The sequence below is a fragment of the Capra hircus genome, chromosome 12 (assembly GCF_001704415.2).
Source record: "Capra hircus breed San Clemente chromosome 12, ASM170441v1, whole genome shotgun sequence".
In the NCBI taxonomy this organism is placed as follows: domain Eukaryota; kingdom Metazoa; phylum Chordata; class Mammalia; order Artiodactyla; family Bovidae; genus Capra; species Capra hircus.
In genome coordinates this window covers 16072139-16095178 of record NC_030819.1, presented here as the reverse complement: position 1 = coordinate 16095178, position 23040 = coordinate 16072139, and the positions used below count along the sequence as shown (strand labels likewise).

General features: G+C 41.2%; 1 protein-coding gene across 2 annotated transcripts in view; it reads left to right on the top strand.

Moving 5' to 3' along the window:
• The window catches only part of LOC102179751 (multidrug resistance-associated protein 4-like), a 607813-nt gene that overhangs the window by 189851 nt on the left and 394922 nt on the right, over positions 1-23040 (top strand). Inside the window, exons 12-19 of one of the 2 annotated variants that reach the window (XM_018056445.1) lie at positions 5287-5381; positions 5603-5689; positions 9487-9583; positions 16798-17007; positions 18216-18356; positions 19129-19166; positions 19555-19649; positions 21500-21646. In XM_018056445.1, coding sequence (XP_017911934.1) covers positions 5287-5381; positions 5603-5689; positions 9487-9583; positions 16798-17007; positions 18216-18356; positions 19129-19166; positions 19555-19649; positions 21500-21646 — 910 coding nt within the window. The remainder of the gene's footprint in view (positions 1-5286; positions 5382-5602; positions 5690-9486; positions 9584-16797; positions 17008-18215; positions 18357-19128; positions 19167-19554; positions 19650-21499; positions 21647-23040) is intronic. The other variant, XM_018056446.1, reaches the window with a different exon arrangement.

Sequence of the window (23040 nt, the reverse complement as noted above, 5' to 3'; positions counted from 1 at the left end):
ACAGAGGCCAAGTAAACAGTGTGTGTGTGTGAGGCTGGGAACCTATCTTAAAATGGCCTGTTGTTCAATACAATATTGTAAAGTAATTAACCTCTAATTAAAATAAATTTATTAAAAAAAGAATATACAAAAAAAAAAAAAGAAAATCTTGAGATGATAATTTCTGAGTTCCACAAAGAAAGATGGTGAAATAATGAATTTCCACAACAGAGCTATTGCTGCCTTTCATCGGATGCACTCCAGTTTAAGCTTTGAATGAGCAGGGAACCTGTGTGCCTGTATGTCTTTGTGGCTGTCAGGGAGGGTTATGATGGAGACAATCTCTTTCTTTTTCTTTTGGTCACATGCTTTGCATTTTGTGGTCCACACTATGAACGGAGTCCCATTGTTGGCTTGATGCGAAAATAGGCCTTAGTCACCAATAGCAAGTTACAATCAATTCATGTCCTTTTTTTATTTATGGAAGGTGTTCATATGTGTGTTTTGATTCTCACAGCATCATTGAATTTAGTGACTCTTGTTTTTGCAGCACATTCTGTAGAAGAGGAAAGTGAGACTTAGGGAAATCAGAAAAATTCTTATCCTGGAGACACTACTGTGCCACTTGCTTTCTGCCCAAATTTGCTAAAATAGAGACAAAAGAGGGCTTTATGTGCAGAAAGGTGCTGCTGGGCATCATAGATTGATGTCTGACAGGTCTAGTAGATAACAAATGCCCCCAAACTCTGTTTCTCTGTGCCAGGATCTGTCTAATGGTAATTACAGGCAATCTAAGATTTGTAATCGGAGGAGGCAATGGCACCCCACTCCAGTACTCTTGCCTGGAAAATCCCATGGATGGAGGAGCCTGGTGGGCTGCAGTCCATGGGGTCACTAGGAGTCGGACATGACTGAGCGACTTTACTTTCACTTTTCACTTTCCTGCACTGGAGAAGGAAATGGCAACCCACTCATATAATGCTGTGTAATATAAACGTTGGTTGTTATTTTGTCATTTGGGGATGTTCTTATTATCTTCCCCCCACCCCCACCAGGTACTCTGATTTGTCTATTTAGTTCTTAAATAATGTTAAATTATAACTTTTGATAGATTTTCATATTCTCAAGTTGAAACTTCATATCCTTAGCTTTGAGTTTTTCCTGCTTCCATGAACAAGAATCTACTTAGTCCAGCAGTTTTTCTTGGTGGCCCTTGAGCACGCTGTTTCTTTCCCTTTGATTTTTCATACCCAGACTGTTCTTTTTTTTTTTTTTTTCATGCTTCATTTTATAGCAGTTTTAGGTTTATAGAAAAAATGAGCAGGAACTGCAGAGTTCCCATACACTCCATCTTCTGATTATTCCTCCCCTCAGTTTTTGCTATTATCATCTGCATTAGTGTGGTACATTTGTTACAATAGATGAACCAAAATCAATACATTATTACTAACTAAAATCCACACTTTACATTAAAGTTCATTTTTTTATTGTACATTTCTATGGTCTTTGACAAATACGTAATGTCATACTTTCACTAGTATAGTATCATACAGAGGTTTTGCTACCCTAAAAATCTGTGCTCTGCATCTTCATATTTCCTCCTCACTCAGCCATCACTGAAAAGTGATCATCACTGATCTTTTTCATATATTTATAGTTTGCCTTTTTCATAATGTTTTAGAGTTAGAATTATACAAAATGAAGCATTTTCAGACTGGCTTCTTTAATTTAGTCAAATGCACTTAAGATTTCTCTACATCTTTTCATGGCCTGATAACTCACTTATTTTTATTGCTAAATAATATCCCATGGTATGGTTGCACCTCAGTTTGTTTCTAAATGGAGCTAGTGAAGGCCATCTTTGTTGCTTCTAGTTCTTGGAAATTATGAAAGAAATTGATATGAGTACTGAGGTACAGGTTCCCATGTGGACATAAATTTTCATTCATATAGGCAAATATCTAGGAGAATGACTACTAGATCATGTAGTAAACTTTTAAAAAATGTGCCAAGATATCTTCCACAATGGCTGTGCTATTTCACCTCCCATTAGTAATGAATTATAGTTCCTGTTGCTCCACACGCTCTTCAACATTTGGTGTTTTCAGTGTTTTGAATTTTAGCCAGTCTAATAGGTATATTGGAGAAGGCAATGGCACCCCACTCCAGTACTCTTGCCTGGAAAATCCCATGGACAGAAGAGCCTGGTAGGCTGCAGTCCATGGGGTCGCTAAGAGTCGGACACATCTGAGCGACTTCACTTTCACTTTTCACTTTCATGCATTGGAGAAGGAAATGGCAGCCCACTCCAGGGTTCTTGCCTGGAGAATCCCAGGGACGGGGGAGCCTGGTGGGCTGCTGTCTATGGGGTCACACAGAGTCGGACATGACTGAAGCGACTTAGCAGCAGCAGCAGCAGCAGCAATAGGTATATAGTAGTCTCTTGTTGTTTTGATTTGTAATTCCCTATGGATGTAAGAGTTGGACTGTGAAGAAGGCTGAGCGCTGAAGAATTGATGCTTTTGAACTGTGGTGTTGGAGAAGACTCTTAAGAGTCCCTCAGACTACAAGGAGATCCAACCAGTCTATTCTGAAGGAGATCAGCCCTGGGATTTTTTGGAAGGAATGATGCTATAGCTGAAACTCCAGTACTTTGGCCACCTCATGCAAAGAGTTGACTCATTGGAAATGACTCTGATGCTGGGAGGCAGGAGGAGAAGGGGGACAACAGAGGATGAGATGGCTGGATGGCATCACTGACTCGATGGACGTGAGTCTGAGTGAACTCCAGGAGTTGGTGATGGACAGGGAGGCCTGGTGTGCTGCGATTCATGGGGTCGCAAAGGGTCGGACACAACTGAGCAACTGAACTGAATTGAACTGAATGACATTTCCTTAAAGCCTTTCACTATGCGGATCACAATAAACTGTGGAAAATTCTGAAAGAGATGGGAATACCAGACCACCTGACCTGCCTCTTGAGGAACCTGTATGCAGGTCAGGAAGCAACAGTTAGAACTGGACATGGAACAACAGACTGGTTCCAAATAGGAAAAGGAATACGTCAAGGCTGTATATTGTCACCCTGCTTATTTAACTTATATGCAGAGTACATCATTAGAAAACCTGGGCTGGAGAAAGCACAAGTTGGAATCAAGATTGCCAGGAGAAATAACAATAACCTCAGATATGCAGATGACACCACCCTTATGGCAGAAAGTGAAGAAGAACTAACGAGCCTCTTGATGAAAGTGAAAGAGGAGGGTGAAAAAGTTGACTTAAAGCTCAACATTCAGAAAATTAAGATCATGGCATCTGATCCCACCACTTCATGGGAAATAGATGGGGAAACAGTGGAAACAATGTCTGATTTTATTTTGGGGGGCTCCAAAATCACTGCATATGGTGATTGCAGCCATGAAACTGAAAGACGCTTACTCCTTGGAAGGAAAGTTATGACCAACCTCGATAGCATATTAAAAAGCAGAGACATTACATTGCCAACAAAGTTCTGTCTAGTCAAGGCTATGGTTTTTCCAGTGGTCATGTATGGATGTGAGATTTGGACTGTAAAGAAAGCTGAACACAGAAGAATGGATGCTTTTGAACTATGGTGTTGAAGACTCTTGAGAGTCCCTTGGACTGCAAGGAGATCCAACCAGTCCATCCTAAAGGAGATCAGTCCTGAATATTCATTGGAATGAGTGATGCTGAAGCTGAAACTCTAATACTTTGGCCACCTCATGCGAAGAGCTGACTCTTTGGAAAAGACCCTGATGCTGGGAAAGATTGAGGACAGGAGAAGAAGGGGATGACAGAGGATGAGATGGTTGGGTAGCATCACTGACTCAATGGACATGGGATGGGTGGACTCTGGGAGTTGGTGATGGACAGGGAGGCCTGGTGTGCTGTGGTTTAGGGAGTCACAAAGAGTTGGACATGACTGAGTGACTGAACTAAACTGAACTGAATGACATTTCTGTTGAGTATCTTCTCATATGCTTATTTTTTTCTGTTTCCATTTCTTATACTGTTCTTGTCAGTCTACCACTTAACTTTAAGTATCACTGTGGAAGATACAGGTTAGGTATTATCTCTTCAGAGAGAGTGGGAAGCTGAGGCTGAGATCAGTAAAATGTTTTGTTTAAGACACATTTACTCCTTGATAAAGTAAGAGCTGTGCCTTTACCAGCCTGGGCCACCAGCTCTCACACCTGTGCCTCTAGCACAGACCTCCACACTTGCATGTCCAGCTGCACTGTGACACCACTGGGAGGTCATCTCAGCCTGTCCACAAGGGAAGTCTCCTAAACCTATATCTACCATCTTCCCCGATTCAGTAAATGGAGACCATTTTTTCCCTTCCTCACGCCCCAGACACACAGAGCTCCTCTTCTTTTACAGCCCATACCTGTCAGCAGGTCTTCCAGACTCCACCTTCCATATGTGTCTGGAGTGTGACCCCGCCTCTTCATTCCTGCTGCTCCCACTCTGGTCCTGGGCACCGTCATCTCTCACCTAGATTGTTCCAGTAGCCTCCTTGCTTGTATCTGCCCTCACCTTTCTCCCATTATCGTCTGTTTTCTACAAAGTGCAGACTGATTTCTTAAAAATCTCAGACCATGTCAGTACTCCCCTTCCTCCTTTATTGGAGTGACCCCAGGCTCCTCCTTCTTTGTCCCTGCCCTCACTCCCCTCATTCCTACTCAGCTCTGCTCTCCTGTATCCTTGCTTGTCCTGAACCCCTTGGGCATCTCCCCCATGGCCCCTGCACCCGCCTCTCCCTCTTTAAGGAGCTCCAGGTCTGCCTGTGCCCCTCCCCCTCCCCCAGATCTGCTCATACCCTGTCTGATCAGAGCCCTCCCACCCTAATGTGGACTCACTTCCCTCCTTCAGTCTCCATCCCCCTGAGCTGGCTTTCTTTTCTTTCTTATCCTCAGTACTTGTGCTCAGGTTAATTTTACATGTTGTCCATCTCCCACCATGGGAAGAAATTCTGAGACTTTGTTTCCTCATGGTTGAATTCTTGTGCCCAGAACGATGCCTGATGTATAATCGATGCTCAACAAATACCTGTTATGATGGTCAAATGCATAAATGCTGTGAAAAAAATATACAATGAAAACACATTAAAATTCCTGAGATTTTTCTTTTTAAATGTTCAAAGTTACAATTTAGTTGCTATGAAAATAAGCACACTGCTGCTGATCAAACATTTGTATGAAGTACTAATGCTGAAGGGCTAAGATGGCAGGAGAACAACACATTTTAATTCTTTGTTTTTTTCCCTTTTCTCTCTCCATGTAGGATTTACAATTTCTGGAAAATGAAGATTTAACTGTCGTAGGAGACCGAGGAACCACACTGAGTGAGGGGCAGAAAGCCCGGATCAGCCTCGCCAGGTAAATGGCATTTCACGTTTCATCCTGTCCCTTCTTCTCCATGGCTCCTAGTGGAAGTGAGCATGCAGACTCTGCTCACCGGGTAGGCCTATGTGAAGCAGTGTCTTGGCTCTTTCCCTAGGCTCTTGGAATGAACATAGTTTTCAAACACTGTCATGATTCAGAGATGAGACTCAAGGTGTGTGAAGTGTCCTCTCCCGACATCTCTCTCTGTTTTCTAGAGCCGTGTATCAGGATGCAGACATCTACCTCCTGGATGATCTGCTCAGTGCAGTGGATGCAGAAGTCAGCAGGCACTTGTTCGAACAGTGAGTTTGCTCCTGTTTTCTATCATTTCTTCTTTCCAGGAACCCTGTAGAGACCAGGGAAGAGAGCCCAGGAACGCCTTTGTACTTTGGGAGACTCAACTTGCTCTGCCTGGTGTCTCTCCCTCCCTCCCCTCCCTTCCCTCCACAGAAGATCCATCACAGAGAAATTTTGCATCATGTTGAGATCAGGGCAGGAAAATATAGAAGGTGCTTCCAGTGTGCAGAGGACAGTGGGGTCTGTGCTTTAGGGAGTGAGGGATAGATGGCAGCTTTCCCCTTGCTACTTATAGTTGCTGAATCCAGACCCTAGGGATAAGAAGGACTATGAATAGGGTGGTCTGGTGGTATAATGGTTAAGAATCTGTGTTGCAATGTAGTAGACATGGGTTTGATCCCTGTTGGAGAACTAAGATCTCTTATGCCATGGAGTAACTAAGCCCATGGGTCACAACTGTTGAGCCTGCATGCTCCAGAGCCTGCACACCACAGCTTGAGAGTCTGTGCATTGCAACAAAAGATGCTGCATGAAATGACTAAGGCCTGATGCAGCCAAATAAATAAAAAAAATATCTAAAAAGAAGAAAGATGATGTACACTTTTTAAATTGGAGAATGGGACTAGGTGACCTGCTACTTTGCTGCCAGTTCTTTTCCTCCATCATTTGTTTAAGGCACATTAGAAGTGAAGATAGTGCTGACATATGACTTCTGTGGAAAGGCTTTATTGGGTCATTATGCTTGTCATTCCATTGGTTTAAAATTCTTACTAAAGTCTAGAATTTCAAAGTGATTTATTCCTCACCAGTATATGGCCTCAAACATTAGCATTGCTTCATCAATGCTTAGTAGAATTAATACTGAGACCCACATGTAGGGTTAACTTGAATTTGAAACTAGGTATCTAGAATCTGGCTTAAGTCCTGACTCTCACTTTGTGTTTCTGGAATTTGTTGTTGGTAGTTCTTGTTTGACCACTGAATCCCTGAGGTAGAAAAACTCTGATGCTTTTCCATGTATAATGTATCCTAATACATGCTGACTGAGACCTCTGCTGGAGTCTAGATGGGTCTTTTTGAAAGTCTCACAAACTTGCTTATTCTGAAGCAGCATTCACATCTACTCCATCTTGCTGTTGTTCACCTTGGTGAAGCCAATGAGTCCTTCCAGCTGCACTTATTAAAGCCCTGCTGTGTGCCCTGAGATCGAGCCCATGTCTCCTGCCTTGAAAAGCAAATTCTTTATCACTGTGCCACCTGAGGATGAAAGAAGAGAGTGAAAAAGCTGGCTTGAAGCTCAATGTTAAAAAAACTAAGATTATGACATCCAGTCCCACTACTTCATGCCAAATAGAAGGGGAAAATGTAGAAATAGTGACATTTTATTTTTCTGGGCTCCAAGATCACTGTGAACAGTGACTGCAGCCATGAAATTAAAAGACACTTGCTCTTTGGAAGGAAAACTATGATAAACCTAGACAGTGTATTAAAAAGCAAAGACATCACATTGTGGACAAGTCTGTATTGTCATAGCCATGGTTTTTCCAGTAGTCATATATGAATGTGAGAGTTGGTCCACAAAGAAGGCTGAGTGCCAAAGAATTGATGCTTTCAAACTGTGGTCATGGAGAAGATTCTTGAGAGTCCCTTGGACTTTAAAAAGATCAAACAAGTCAGTCCTAAAGGAAATCAGTCCTGAATATTCATTGGAAGGACAGATGCTGAAGCCGAAGCTCCAGTTCTTTGGCCACCTGATGTGACGAGCCAACCCATTGGAAAAGACCCTGACACTGGGAAAGATTGAAGGCAAAAGGAGAAGGGGGCAGCAGAGTAGGAGATGGTTAGAGAGCATCATTGACTCAATGGACATGAATTTGAGCAAACTGTGGAGACAGTGGAGGACAGGGAAGCCTGGTATGCTGCAGTCCATGGGGTCACAGAGAGTTGGACATGACTTATGGACTGATTGACAACAATTCCATGAAAAACTTTAGTACTAACTGGAGAGGGGGTTACTCAGTCAAGAAACTTAGGTGAAAAAGCTAAAAGGTAAGATTACAAAAGCTAAAAGGTAAGGTAAATGTCAAAAAGTAAAAATAAATCTGTTAGGAATCAATGAAATGATGGTGAGTGTGTCTGCATCCCAGGGTCTTCTTTCTGATCAGAGACCCTGTGTGCAGAGGGTCCCCTCAGAGTTTTTCTATCCTGAGTCCAAAGCACATGACCACTTGTAGTTAGGGAGGAGTGGGGAAGGGGGCTGACATTTACTGAGCAGACTGGTGGTTAGACTTCTCAGAACACGTGATTGCCATTGATGTTGTTCTGAGATGAAGAAACTGAGGTTTAGTGGCTTGTCTGATGGAACTGAGCTGCAGTCTAGTGCCTCCAGGATCTCCATCTGATTCACTCAGCAGGCTGAGCTCTGGCACATGTTCCTGAGATTTGCTTTGTGAGGGTGCAGGGCACTCAGAATACCTGCCTGGAGCCCTGCCCATGCTCACTGGGGCCTCGAACCTGGCTACTCACTTCTCTGAAGGGATTGTGGACCCTGTAGGAAGAGACTGGGGCTGAATTCCTTGGGGTCTGCATTTAAGATGTAGGGACATTTTGAGGGGGTTGCTGTGAAGAAAAACCACTTAAGTTTGGATAGTTTGGGGCAGGGGTTCTTGGCTAAGAGAATTGTGTGTCTTGAGGTGTTGGATGATTTCCTCTGATTTGGTCCATTTGGACTCTCATCTTTCATTTTCATATTCTGAAAGTTTTCAGTTCAAATAAAAAGTTTAATTCCTGGTTGGGATGGAATGTTGCAGAGACATATGGAGACCACACTAGCATTCATTTTCTATCTAATGCTATTTGGGAAGAAGAGTCTAGAAAATGCACTCTGGCAAAGGTTACCAAGAGTCTATTAATTTTTTTGTTACTATGTACATTATAAATCATAAACAATCACTTAGAAAGCTGCCTGAGAAAAATGTACAGAGTTTTAAATGACATAGATTCCTCTTCTCCCATTCTTGTATAGTGATGAAATAGTGTTTTCATTCAGTCAGGTTTTGGAATCTCAGTATTGGTCAGTTGTTTATCATCATGAAACATGTAAATAATTGATGAGTTTTTTGAGGAAAAAAAACACCTAGCTGTTTGCGCCTCCTTCACTGGACTGGTTTTTAGAATTTTTTAGCAGAGCTGGATTCAGGTTTGCTGCTGATGAATTTGAGGACCTAGTCAGATGTATTACTTTATATTGGTACTTCAGTTTAGTTCAGTTCAGTCGCTCAGTCATGTCCGACTCTTTGCGACCCCATGAATCGCAGCACGCCAGGCTTCCCTGTCCATCACCAACTCCCGGAGTTCACTCAGACTCACGTCCATCGAGTCAGTGATGCCATCCAGCCATCTCATCCTCTGTTGTCCCCTTCTCCTCCTGCCCCCAATCCCTCCCAGCATCAGAGTCTTTTCCAATGAGTCAACTCTTCGCATGAGGTGGCCAAAGTACCGGAGCTTCAGCTTTAGCATCATTCCTTCCAAAGAAATCCCAGGGCTGATCTCCTTCAGAATGGACTGGTTGGATCTCCTTTGCAGTCCAAGGGACTCTAAAGAGTCTTCTCCAACACCACAGTTCAAATGCATCAATTCTTCGGTGCTCAGCCTTTCTTCGGTTTGTATAATTTATTTGGTATTTAAACCATGGATCTTCACTCCTGTGTTGTCTTTGTCTCATTATGTTTTCAAAATATGTGTTTTCAATTGGAAGCACCCCTATTCATGTTTTTACATACTGTACCTTTTATATTTGTAGGTGTATTTGCCAAGTCTTGCATGAGAAGATCACAATCTTAGTTACTCATCAGTGGCAGTACCTAAAAGATGCAAGTCAAATTCTGCTATTGGAAAAGGTAAGTAATTTTTAGAAGTCTGTGGAACTTGCTAACACTTAGGTGTGTTGAAAGCCAGGCCTCCCAACAGGTCACTCTCCTTGGATTAATGGTAAATACCCTCTTCTCCCTCAGCTGTACACTCCCTTCTCAGAGCTGGTGGTATTCTTACATTTGAGGATGAATCCAAACACCTATAGAAATGTCACTATTACACTCTAAGCCACATAAAGCCTAAAGTGTATAGAAGTGCAACCGCAAGGCTACTGTATTATCACTGTTCTAGTGAAATTGTTAAGGATAATGATGCAATATTATTTAGAACTTTTTGTTTTCCTTTTCCAGGATTTAAGTCACATTGTATTATTTGGAAATTAGAGATATTAATTAATCATGTTTGTATCCACATGATTGTCAGGCACAGTTTGCCTGAAGAACATCTTCCATTAGTACAGGAAGCAAGGTTGGGTAGCCGAGCACCGAGTCAGAGATGCCCACTCTGCTGGGGTCTCCAATTGCTGGTCTCCCTGCCCAGGTCTCTATGTCTCCAATATGTGTGGGAGCCTGTGCAGCAGGAGGACAAGGCCCTGCCCTCACAGGGCTCCTGTTTTTATGGGGACAGATATGACAAAGAAGGTGACATCCTGGCTTCCTCCCTGAGGAGCTGGTGCCTCACAGGGTCTGAGTGACATGAAGGTGGGGACAGTGCTGTCACCTGGGAGAGGGTATCTGAGGCAGGGGGTCTTAAGGAAGGAGCTGACCTGGCAGGTTGGAGGAACAGCAGCAAGACCAGCGTGTCTGACGAGAGTGAGCAGGGGGCATGGAGGCAGCTGGTCTCTGAGCAGTGGGCAGCGAGCCCAGAAGTGAGATGGAAGCCTTGGCTGATCCAGAGCAGAGGAGGATGTGGTCTGATGTGGGATTTAAAAGATTCCTCTGATGGTCATTGGAGAGGTGGCAGCAGAAGCAGTTAGAAGTCTTAGTAAAGCTGAGAAGACAGAAGTGTGGGCTCAGGCAAGGGTATCGGTTTCTAGAGCTGCTGTAACAAAGCACCGCAAACTGGGTGACTTATCTTATTGAAATATAGTTGATTTACAATATTGTATTAATTTCTGCTGTACAGTGAAGTGATTCAGTTATACATATACATGTATTTATTTTTAAATATTCTTTTCCATTATGGTTTATTATAGGATATTGAATGCAATTCTTTGTGTGCTACACTGTAGGACCTTGTTGTTTATCCATTCCATATATAATGCTTACATCTGCTAATCCAAAACCTCGCACTTGAAGTCTCCCCAGCTCCCTCCCTGTTGGGAACTACAGGTCTGTTCTTTCTGTCCTCAAAACAACAGAAATTTATTGTCTCCCTGTTCTGGAGGCTACAAGTCCCCAGTCCAGGTGCTGGCAGGGCTGTGCTCTCCCTGAAGGCTGCAGGGGAGAATCCTTCCTTCCTGTCACTGGTGTGCACCAGCTTTCATTGGGTTCCTTGGCTTCCAGCTGCAGTATTGTGGTCTCTGCTTCTGATACCACATGGCTGTTATCCCTTGTTTGTCTGAGTCTCTTCTGTTCTCATAGGGACATCAGTCATATTGGATTTAGGGTCACCCTGCTTCAATGTGGCCTCATCTTAGCTTGATTGCATCTGCAAAGATCCTGCTTCCAAATAAGGTCAGTTCACAGGTATCAGGTTTAGGGCTTAAACACAACTTTTTAAGGGGCCGCCATTCAGTGCACAATACCTCACATGATTGGGAGTGGGTGGAGATTAGTGAGAACTTTTCAGACTTGGTAATTGTTTGATGTTTCACCCCTTGGTTTGTCTGTGTCTGTGCCTCAGCACCTCTGTTGTTAACCCTTGTCTCTTTCAACAGACCCATGGCCAAATCTCTCACTTATCAAATGAATCTGCTCTAAGAAAGATTATTAAAATACAGCATCTCTACCTCTTGAAGCAATTCCATGTGTAGACTGTTCTCCACTCCTCCGGGAATGTGGAGCTCAAATTTCTTAAGCTTGAGACCAGTTAACTTCACGTGCAGAGCAGATGATGCGCTGTGCTTAGTCACTCAGTCATGTCCAACTCTTTGTGACCCCAGACTCCTCTGTCCATGTGGATTCTCCAGGCAAGAATGCTGGAGTGGGTTGCCATTCCCTCCTCCAGGGGATCTTCCCATCCCAGGGATCAAACCCAGGTCTTTTGCATTGCAGGCAGATTCTTTACCATCTGTGCCACCAAAGAAGTCCAAGGATACTGGAGTGGGTAGCCTATCCCTTCTCCAGGGGATACTAGATCCCAACCCAGGGATCAAACCAGGGTCTCCTGCATTGAAGGTGGATTCTTTCCCTGCTGAGCTACCAGGGAAGCCCACAGAGCAGGTGATACTAGTATGTAAAACCCCACATTGGCAGTATGGAGTACAGAATAGTGAGAGCACAATAACATATTTAGCAAGTCCCTAGATGTTTTGGGGTCCCCTTATTGCTTCTCTTGAGAATACCATCCTCAGTTTTAGAACAACAATTTGTCCACTAGAGAGCACCCCTGGATGAGTTGGGGTCCATCCTTTCTATTTGTCTGATCCCTCTCTCACATCAGAGGGGGGATGGCATGCCACCTTGTCCCCTTGGAATTGTCAGGGCTTGGCTGCTGAGTGAAATTATTGTCTTTGTACCACTAGTAATTTCCTTGTGCAGCTTACAGATACTAAGTAGAAGGTGGTAACTTCATTAAATAAGGTGTATTCATTTTGTCTCTCAAGTGGCACAAGACATAATATATCTTGAATAAAATTCTAATTCTTCAGTATCAGATGGTTCCCAAAGGTTTCATAGGATTTCTTCCAGGGGACCACCTCAGGGGATAGAATGAGAGAGGTCAAAGGTAGAGTCCTGGGGCACTTTCTTCTACTTGATCTGCCTTAACCAGATGCCCTCCTTTGATTGGTTTTGCATCCTGAAATTCTGGCCTCATATTTTGTTTGCTACTGAGTGAATTAGCTGTGTCTTGTTTCATGGGGTTAGAAAATAGTGAAAGCATCTGCATATGAGAGTTCCAAAGAATAGCAAGGAGAGATAAGAAAGCCTTCTTTAGTGATCAGTGCAAAGAAACAGAGGAAAACAATAGAATGGGGGAAAACTAGGGATTGCTTGAAGAAAATGAGAGATACCAAGGGAACATTTCATGCAGAGATGGGCACAATAAACGACAGAAATGGTAGGGACCTAACAGAAGCAGAAGATATTAAGAAGAGGTGGCAACAGTACACAGAAGAAAAAAGATCTTAATGACTCAGATAACCACGATGGTGTGATCACTCACCTAGAGCCAGACAGCCTGGAGTGTGAAGTCAAGTGGGCCTTAGAAAGCCTCACTATGAACAAAGCTAGTGGCAGTGATGGAATTCAAGGTGAGCTCTTTTAAATCCTAAAAGATGATGCTGTGAAAGTGCTGCACTCAATATGCCAGCAAATTTGTAAAACTCAGCCGGGGCCACAGGACTGGAAAGGGTCAGTTATCATTCCAATCCAAGGAAATGCAATGCAAAGAATATTCAAGCTACCACACAATTGCACTTATCTCACACTCTAGCAAAGTAATGCTCAAAATTTTCCAAGCTAGGCTTCAGCAGGACATGAACTGAGAACTTTCAGATGTTCATGCTGTGTTTAGAAAAGGCAGAGGAACCAGAGATCCAATTGCCAAAATCTGTTGGATCATAGAAAAAGCAAGAGAGTTCCAGAAAAACATTTACTCTGCTTTATTGACTATGCTAAAGCCTTTGTCTGTGTAGACCACAACAAACTGTGGGAAATTCTTCAAGAGATAGAAATACCAGACCACCTGACCTGGCTCCTGAGAAATCTGTATGCAGGTCAAGAAGATACAGTTAGAACCAGACACAGAACAGCAGACTGGTTCCAAATGAGGAATGGAGTACGTCAAGACTTTATATTGTCACCTTATATGTTTAACTTCTATGCAGAGTACATCATGTGAAATACTGGGCTAGATGAAGCACAAGCTGGAATCAAGATTGTCAGGAGATTTATCAATAACTTCAGATGTGCAGATAACACCACCCATATGGCAGAAAACAAAGAAGAACTAAAGAGTCAGTCTCTTGATGAAAGTGAAAGAGGAGAGTGACAAAGCTGGCTTAAAACTCATCATTCAAAAAACCAAGATCATGGCATGCAGTCCCATCACTTTATGGCAAATAGATGGGGAAACAAAGGAAACAGTGACAGACTTTTTTTTTTTTTTTGGCTCCAAAATCACTGCAGATGGTGATTGTAGCCATGAAATTAAAAGACAGTTGCTCCTTGGAAGAAAAGCTATGACCAACCTAGATAGTGTTTTAAGAAGCAGAGACATTACTTTGCCAACAAAGTTCCCTCTAGTCAAAGCTACAGTTTTTCCAGTAGTCATGTATGGATGTGAGAGTTGGACCATAAAGAAAGCCGAGCACCAAAGAATTGATGCTTTTGAACTATGGTGTTAGAGAAGACTCTTGAGAGTCCTTTGAAATACTAGGAGATCCAACCAGTCAGTCCTCAAGGAAATCAGTCCTGAATGTTCATTGGAAGGAATGATGCTGAAGCTGAAGCTCTGATACTTTGGCCTACTGATATGAAGAACTGACTCATTGGAAAAGGCCCTGATTCTGATAAAGATTGAAGGCAGGAAGAAAAGATGATGACAGAGGATGTGATGGTTGGATGGCATCACTGACTCAATGGACATGAGTTTGGGTAAACTCGGGAGTTGGTGATGAACAGGGAGGCCTGGTGTGCTGCAGTCCATGGGGTTGCAGAGAGTCAGACACTACTGAGCAACTGAGCTGAATTGAACTGGAGGGAGGGAAACTGAAGTAAAATGTCATGTATTTGCAAAGAACTTGATTAGATTGGCAGTTCAGTTCAGTCGCAGTTGCCTGATCTGAGGAGGCCTGGTTTTCTGCTTGTGATTGGTTGTTTTTAAGTTCTCCTCTCAAATTTGAGCTCACTGATTTTGGGTTAGGTTTTGGTTTGCTGCCAAGGCTTTAGAACCACTCCAGTGTCATGGCCTTCTTGTTTAATGACTTGAACAGAAAGAATATTGAATTTGCAGTTGAGAACTTCCTGAGTTTGTCAGGAAGTTATAAAGACAATGAAGACACAGCTCATGGATTCTCTGTCCAGAGCTACTTCTTACAGGTCTTGTCCCAGCTGAACACATGCTCCTGTGTCAGTGACATGGTCAGCAAAGGTTTGATGAGTGACTCTTACCTATGCAGATGTGCTTGTGCCCACCTCTGTGTCAGTCTTGTTTGTTTCCTGGAATATCTTCTCCAATTGACTGTTTTTAAAAATTCTGCTGTCACATGAAGTTTATCTGAATTGTCTAAAAAACTCTACTGATACTTCCACTGACGTCTATAGTTTTTGCTTCCCTAAGTGCTCACAGTAGTTATCTCAACGGCCTCCATTTTTAACACATGAACACACATTTCTTTCATATCTGCCAGCACCTTACACAATTTTTGGTTTGGCAGAGAACAGAAGGCTTGTACTGTGTCTAGCTGAACTAGATTTGTGAACCACAATTCCTGGGGTCCATCCCCGGTGGATCCAGGGAATTCAAAGGTGGGGATGGCGTCGGCGTCTTTGGAAAAATACATATTTAATTACAGATATAGAGAGAGATTAGAAATGGATAGTGTAGTAGGAGATAGTGTAGTGGAGAAAAGGAGGCTGAATCCAGATGGGAATTCAGCCAGAGAAATAGGAGCAAGAAGGAAGCGACATGGGGGAATCAGTCTTTCCGGAAACTGATCCGATTTCTTTATTTTGGGGTTTGCTTATATACCTTTTGTTACATAAAGGGATGAATACAGAGTCACGTGGGGGTCAGCAGTCCTGACCTTTGTCAAAATCAGGTGCTTCACATAAAAAGGTCTTAGGGATTTTATGATCCTTTCTTTCTGATAACCAGAAAACTTATTTCTTCCAAAGGTGTTTTTTTCTTAAACCAGGCACCACCCTCCAAATAAAGTTACATTCCTATAGGGTGAGGGTGTAGTGAGTTACAATTAAGAAAGGAATTTATTTAACCCAAGGTTAACATGATTAATCTTAAAGGTTAATACTTATTTCTCCTTTATGTTAGTTATATTCATTATAAGGGCAGGGAATATGGAGATTTAGCAGCAAACATCAGCCCAACAAATGAAAATCCTTTCACCAATGTTCCCCTTAAGATCTATTTAGTCTTAAGATAGTGATAAAGTTACATTTTTACATAGCAAGGACACAGTGATTTATAACAAAGTACAGTGATCTATTACAAAAGAGAAAATTCATTAACTCAAAAGTCTAGTATTGCTAACCTTAAAAACTACTATATTTCCTTTTCTATATTCCAAATACATTGATTAATATATTCCCAGGTGCCTAAGGATATGGAGGCCTGGCGACAATCATTGACTCAACAAGAAGAAAAAGTCCTATGCTAATTAAGACTCTCAAAATACTCCAAAACTCTGTGCTGTTTATGGTTGAGAGGTAGTAAACAATCATGTGCTAGTGGCAGGAGTATGGATAATCCTGTCATACAAGCTAGTCTGTCAGCAGAGAGGTTTGACCTGAAACACCCTTGTCACACCCAGGGTAGGGAATTAGCAGCAATTATTGGCACAACAAATGAAAAACCCTTCACCAATATAATTCCTAACCAACCCACTATACTAATAATTTCCAACTCCCCCAAAGAATTTGCCTTTAATAAGTCTAAAACATCTCATGCCTCTCAGGTTGGGAGGCTGTAAACAATCACATGTGGCCTGACGAACCTATACAGGTGGGCTAGATAACCTTCAGAGGAGTCTGTAAGCTGAAACACTCTTGTCACGCCCAAGAATTTTTATCGCCTTGGAGCTGCATGTTTACTCCTTCTCCAAGAAAAACGGTTATGGAGGAGAGCATAAAACAGACTCTGGTTTTGGGGTAGATGCTCGGGAACAGGGGGTTTCCTGAGGCTTGATCATGCCTTTGCATACGCCAAGCCTCCTTCCTCATGACCTTTGCCATGGGTGGAGTTCCTCACGCTGGCCCCCAGCACATAATTTCAGACCTAAGAAATATTTTCTAATAAAAGTTATAGTTTAATACCAGTTAACTTTTCTTGATTAGTATTTAAATTAGTATTATCTAATGCAAGTGCATTCCTCTCAAGTTTAAAATTTTTATTTTAGGGTGAAATGGTACACAAAGGGACTTATGCTGAGTTACTGAAATCCGGAGTAGATTCTGCTTCCCTTTTAAAGAGGGAGAATGAGGAGGCTGAACCATCTCCAGTTCCTGAATCTCCCACTATGAGAACTCAGACTTCCTCCGAGTCTTCAGTTCAGTCTCAACAGTCTTCCACACCCTTGTTGAAAGATGCAGCTGCAGAAGACCAAGATGTGAGTTTCTCATTCTGCAACATCCTGGTCTGTCCGCTTTTGATGGCTGTTCAGTCTTCTCCTCTCATAACATCTTTGTTTCAAAGTAAATAAGTTTCTAGGGCCTTATTCCATGGAATTGGTAGAATTAAATTGCTCTCTGATCAAGGTTCTCCTTTGGGTATAGGATGATGAATCTTATCAAGATCAGTAGTGGGTACACTGCTATAAATTCCTGGGTGTATGTTTATAATGGCTCCCAGCTTCCCTTTTACATCAGAGGCTTACTATGAAGACCCCCTGCTGTGAGCACATTAAATCAGCTATTTTTCCTACATATTGGAATGTTCTGGCACTGCAGATGACTGATTGTCATATTTTGCCTTTTTGTCAGAAGGTTTGTGATAGACCAGAGATAACGTGTGCGAAGGACCTGACACACAGTAGACACTGATTAGTCCCTCACATTCCGCACTCAGGAATCACTGAAATTCAGGAACCACATAGATTCAGATCATATGCTGTCCTCCTGCTATCCAAACTCACCTTACTCCAACTCATTGTGTGAACTCAGATTACTGTATTTGACTAGTATTTTGAGGACCAGCTATGATTTATATTTTCATCATTGAGTGGCACAAGTCATCTAGAGGGATACATTAACTACATATGATTTTGTGTGTTATTTTGGAACAAACTTCTGCATTCATATTTGAATTGGATATGTTTTGCTTGTGCTGAAAGTCATGATATACTATTTTTATTCTTTAGTCATATAATTTATTTTTTAATTGGAGTATAACTGCTTTACAATGTTGTGTTGTTTTCTGCTGTGCAATGAAGTGAATTAGCCATATGTATACATATATTCCCTCCCTCTTGGATGCCCTTTCCCCCTTACACCCCGTCCCAAACATCTAGATCATCACAGAGCACTGCTACTTTAAGCAAAGCCATGCAACAATGAATAACCTTGTACAAATGATATTTCCTTATTTCTAATAGATTACTAGAAGTAGTATGGCTGGGTCCGAGAGTCAATGCATATATGGTTTGGTTAGATATTTCCATACCCTGCCCATAAGAGATGGACCATCTTGCACTCCTACCAGCATGTGAGGTGTGTCTGTCTTTGCCACAGAATTGCAATTTAGGGCATTGTTGAACTTTTGTAGTTTTGTAGTTCATTATTTAAAATTTTGTCTTTCACTGCCATTTTTCCCTCCAAGACTGAGAATATACAGGATACACTGTCTGAGGAGAGACGTTTAGAAGGAAAAGTTGGTTTTAAGACCTACAAGAACTACTTCAGAGCTGGCGCTCACTGGTCTGTCATCATTTTCCTTATTCTAGTATGCATAGCAGCTCAGGTACGTAAGGAAATTTGTTTTGGTGTGTGCCCTTAGCTTGATATTCACATACTATTTATACTGTATCTATTTAATTATTATTATGTTTACGAAGAGATTTATTTTTAAAAAACTGGCTCATGAAGCTGTGGGATCTACCTGGGTGAATCTGAAAGCAGAAAAGCTGGCCTGCAGGCTGGAACCTCAGGCAGGAGCTGCAGTCTTAAGGCAGAATTTCTTCCTCCTCCAGGAAGCTTCAAGTTGTGCTCTTACAGCCTTCGACTGACTGGATGGGGCCCACCACATTGTTGATGGTTATTTTTACTTAAGGTGACTAATTATAGATATGAACCACAATCCACAAAAAATACCTTCACATTAATATCTAGAGAGTGTTTGATTAAATGATCAGAGACTGGAATGGCCAAGGTGACACAGAAAACTGACCATCACAGTACCTGTCAAGAGTCTTCCTTCAAAACCCCGAGCATTTACACTACAACTTTTTTTTGCAGGTACTTGGATTTGCATTCAAATATGCTATCTTTGGGTAGCAAAATAAGTGAGGCTTATTGGTGTTGTGTGTTTGTGATAGATTCTAGAAAAAAAAATGAATGCCTTTTAGAGATATTAAAATATAACATGCATGTCACCTTGGGTGTGGGGCTTGGCACAGACCTGAGTTGGAAGGACTGTCTCCCTGTTCTGGAGCCTTTCTGTCCCCCATCCTAGTGAGCGGGGTGTGAGGGTTCAGTAATGTCAGTGTCTGAGTGACTGTTGTTTCCTGCTCCAGGTTGCCTACATCCTGCAGGATTGGTGGCTTTTAAACTGGTGAGTGATTCCTGCTCTGATCCAAAGTGCTGTGAAGTCTACACAAAGCCTCACCCTCCCACAGAGTCAGGGGGGAGGGGTGGGGTTGTTTAGTCTCCTCTTCTGACCCTCATGTAGTTTCCCTGAAGAAAAATCACAGTTCCTGCTGGACTGTGACCCTCCCATGGTCTCTCTCCATGTCTCACTCTCAGAAGCTTCCTCACAGACATTGAGAACTGAAAGTCATGATTCAAATGGTATCTCTATAAGGTAGAGAGACATAGGGCCCTTAGAACTGGGAACCATTTTCTAGCATTAAATTCATCTCCTAAATCAGGATTAATTTTTTTCTGATATATATGTATATTCTATCTATAGCATAATATTTTTTTTCTTCCCTGCTCTATAGGGCAAATGAACAGCATAGTCTGAATATCATGGCATATGAAAAAGGAAATATAACGGAGATGCTTGATCTGAACTGGTACTTAGGAATTTTTTCAGGTAAAGCTGAATCATCTGGTCTATTATACTAGAGTCTGAGGTGCTTACAAGGAGCCTGCGTGAGCAACTAGTGCTTCCAGGAGAAATTTAGAAATACCTCAACAAATAAGAGTCTGAGTTCCATTTACTCTATGAATTAATTGGAATAATTATTTAAAAAATCTACTAAAAGAAGGTGAATGAAGACTCTTAATTTGCTCTGTACTGGATTTTGGAAGTTAAACTAGAACTGAACATTCAGAAAATCAGCCACTGCAAACATGTGCTACTGTCTATTCTAATGGGTTGCTTTATCTAAATCTTATTATATGGATGGACAAGGGGATTAGAAATGGATCCCCACCCTGTGGTTTGAATTTTTCCAGTTCTGTCTGAATAAACCCTGTCTTTTGTTGAACTTAGATGAATTCCTCTGGCAGCAAGGGCCCCCAAGCAAAAGCACTGTTTCCTTGCAGGTATGCAAACTCCCCTTTGCCACACTGCTCATCTCTTGGGCTTCACCAATTACTTAAGAGAGAAGCAAAGTAGGGAGAAATCCAGTGTCTGGGAATTGATTAGGGTTCCTTCTCTTTCTTACCTTGAGATAACAATGTTATTGCACCTCCAATTGTGTGATTAATTTAACATCTGGCTTGCCAGACTAATATTAATTAACATGGCTCTGTTTTCACAAGAGTGCCTAGAATATGTATAGCATTTCATACTTTCAAAAGGAAATCCTCACCTAAAATTTTAAAATATTTGACAAGAAACATGCATACTAACTTTCTGCAAAGATAGAGTGAATTATATCTTTGTAAGAACCCACTCATTGAAATTTGGTATTTCTTTTGTTGATCACTTGCTAAGAAACCTAAATCCCTTAGCTGTTTACCTGCTGAACTGGGGGACTGTGGGGGCTTAAAGGAAGAAGGAAAAGATTTTATTGTATATTCATTTAGGATAGTGGGCTAAGGCAAATGCCTGTGGATGGAATTCAGGAATTCGAACAGCTTCAGGGTTGGAATAACAGTGATGTGAAAAGCTGAAGGAGAAAAAATATTTGATGGAATGTTTATAACAGAAGTTATTTCCAGTTTCCTTAGTGTCGTGGGTTCAAGAGATGTTTGGAGGGCTATTTTAATTTTTATATGCATAGTAAATGTTCATTGATATCATTAATAAAGTAAGTTTAAATAATTATGTGCATTTACAAATACTTTTTATTTCTATAAAATAGTGAGATTAGTTGCTCTTTTAGGTTAATTATCTTGTGTTAAGATATAATTTGTATTTTCTTGCAATTCAACTATTTAAGACATTTTCTACTTGTAACTTAGTATGGTATTTTCCTATTTTTTTAAAGCTACTGGGTATTTTGTACAATGAACTGAAATAATTTCTCCTGTTTCCTGTTAATTCACATGCTGGTACCAAAGCATACCACAATTTCATATTATGGAAAATTTTGTAAATAATGAGATTTGAAACATGGAGAAAAAATGATTAACTACTTTTTACAATTAATTTTTCTTCTGAGTTTTTATTAGAATTGAGTTTGGAAAGCTTAGAATGAAATTATAGTTTACACCTCATTTTTTCTTCACACATGGTTTCTGTTTTGTGAAAGGAAAATACTGATTTTCATATTCTTTTTAATAAATGTATTTTGTAAATGCATTAAACTCTTACAGAATCCATTCTATATATGTATCTAAACATTTATTTCACATTCTATATATAAAAATTTATATGTAAATTCTTTTTATACAGGAAAATACATAATATCTTTATAAACTGCCTGCTGTACTTCAGTATCATTGAAGAAAAGGCAGAAATTTTGTGTTATAAGTGACATTTCTTTATTTCAGGTTTAACTGGATGTAGTCTCCTTTTTGGTGTCACAAGATCTCTGTTGGCTTTGTACATCCTTGTTAATTCTTCACAAACTTTGCACAACAAAATGTTGAAGTCCATTTTGAGAGCTCCGGTATCATTCTTTGATAGAAATCCAGCAGGTAAGTCAGACACCAAGTTTCTCAGTAAATATGTCTTAACACAGTTAGTGCTTTGCCATGTTCTGGTATTTGAAAATGGAAGAGATGCTTGGAATAAGTCACTGTGTGTATTGATTCATTTTCTACAAAAATCTTCACTGATATTTTTCTCTTACTAGAGAAAATATGAATATAGGAGCATATAAGCTTTTCATTTATGTGCGTGGGGGAAGATAAATGAATGTTCACTTAGCAGAATGATTTAGGAATCCATTTATTGTGTGGCTTATGAAACACCATATATTTGTTTTAAAAATGTATTTATTTTAATTGGAGGATAATTAATTTATAATATTGTGGTGGTCTTGCCACACATCGACATGAATCAGTCATGAGTGCACAATTGTCCCTCCATCCTGAACCCCCTCCCACCCCCCTCTCCACCCCATCCCTCAGGATTGTCCCAGAGTACTGGCTTGAGTGCCCTACTTCATTCATCAAACTTGCACAGGTCATCTATTTTACATATGGTAATATACGTGTTTCAATTCTATTTTCTTAGATCATCCCACCCTTGCCTTCTCCCACATAGTCCAAGAGCCTGTTCTTTACATCTATGTCTCTTTTGCTGCCTTGCACATAGATTCGTCATTACCACCTTTCTGAATTCCATATATATTCATTAATATACTGTACTGGTGTTTCTTTTTTTGACCTACTTCATTCTGTATAATAGGCTCCAGTTTCATCTACCTCATTAGAACTGACTCAAATGCATTTTTTTTTAGAGCTGAGTAGTAGTCCATTGTGTATCTATATCACAACTTCCTTATCCATTTGTCTGTCAATGGACATCTAAATTGCTTTCAGGTGTTGTAAACAGTGCTGTAATGAACATTGGGGTGCATGTGTCTCTTTCCATTCTGATTTCCTCAGAGTGTATGCCCAGAAGTGAGATTGCTGGGTCATATGGCAATTCTATTTACAGTTTTTTTGAGGAATCTCCACACTATTCTCCATAGGGACTGTGCTAGTTTGCATTCCCACCAACAGTGTAAGAGGGAAACACCCTATATTTGATGTTCAGTTCTGTTCAGTTCAGTCATTCAGTCATGTCCAACTCCTTGTGACCCCATGAACTGCAGCATGCCAGGCTTTCCTGTCCATCACTAACTCCTGGAGTCCACCCAAAACCATGTCCATCAAGTTGGTGATGCCATCCGACCATCTCATCCTCTATTGTCCCCTTCTCCTCCTGCTCTCAATCTTTCCCAGCATCAGCATCTTTTCCAATGAGTCAACTCTTCACATGAGGTGGCCAAAGTACTGGAGTTTCAGCTTTAGCATCATTCCTTCCAAAGAAATCCCAGGGCTGATCTCCTTCAGAATGGACTGCTTGGATCTCCTTGCAGTCC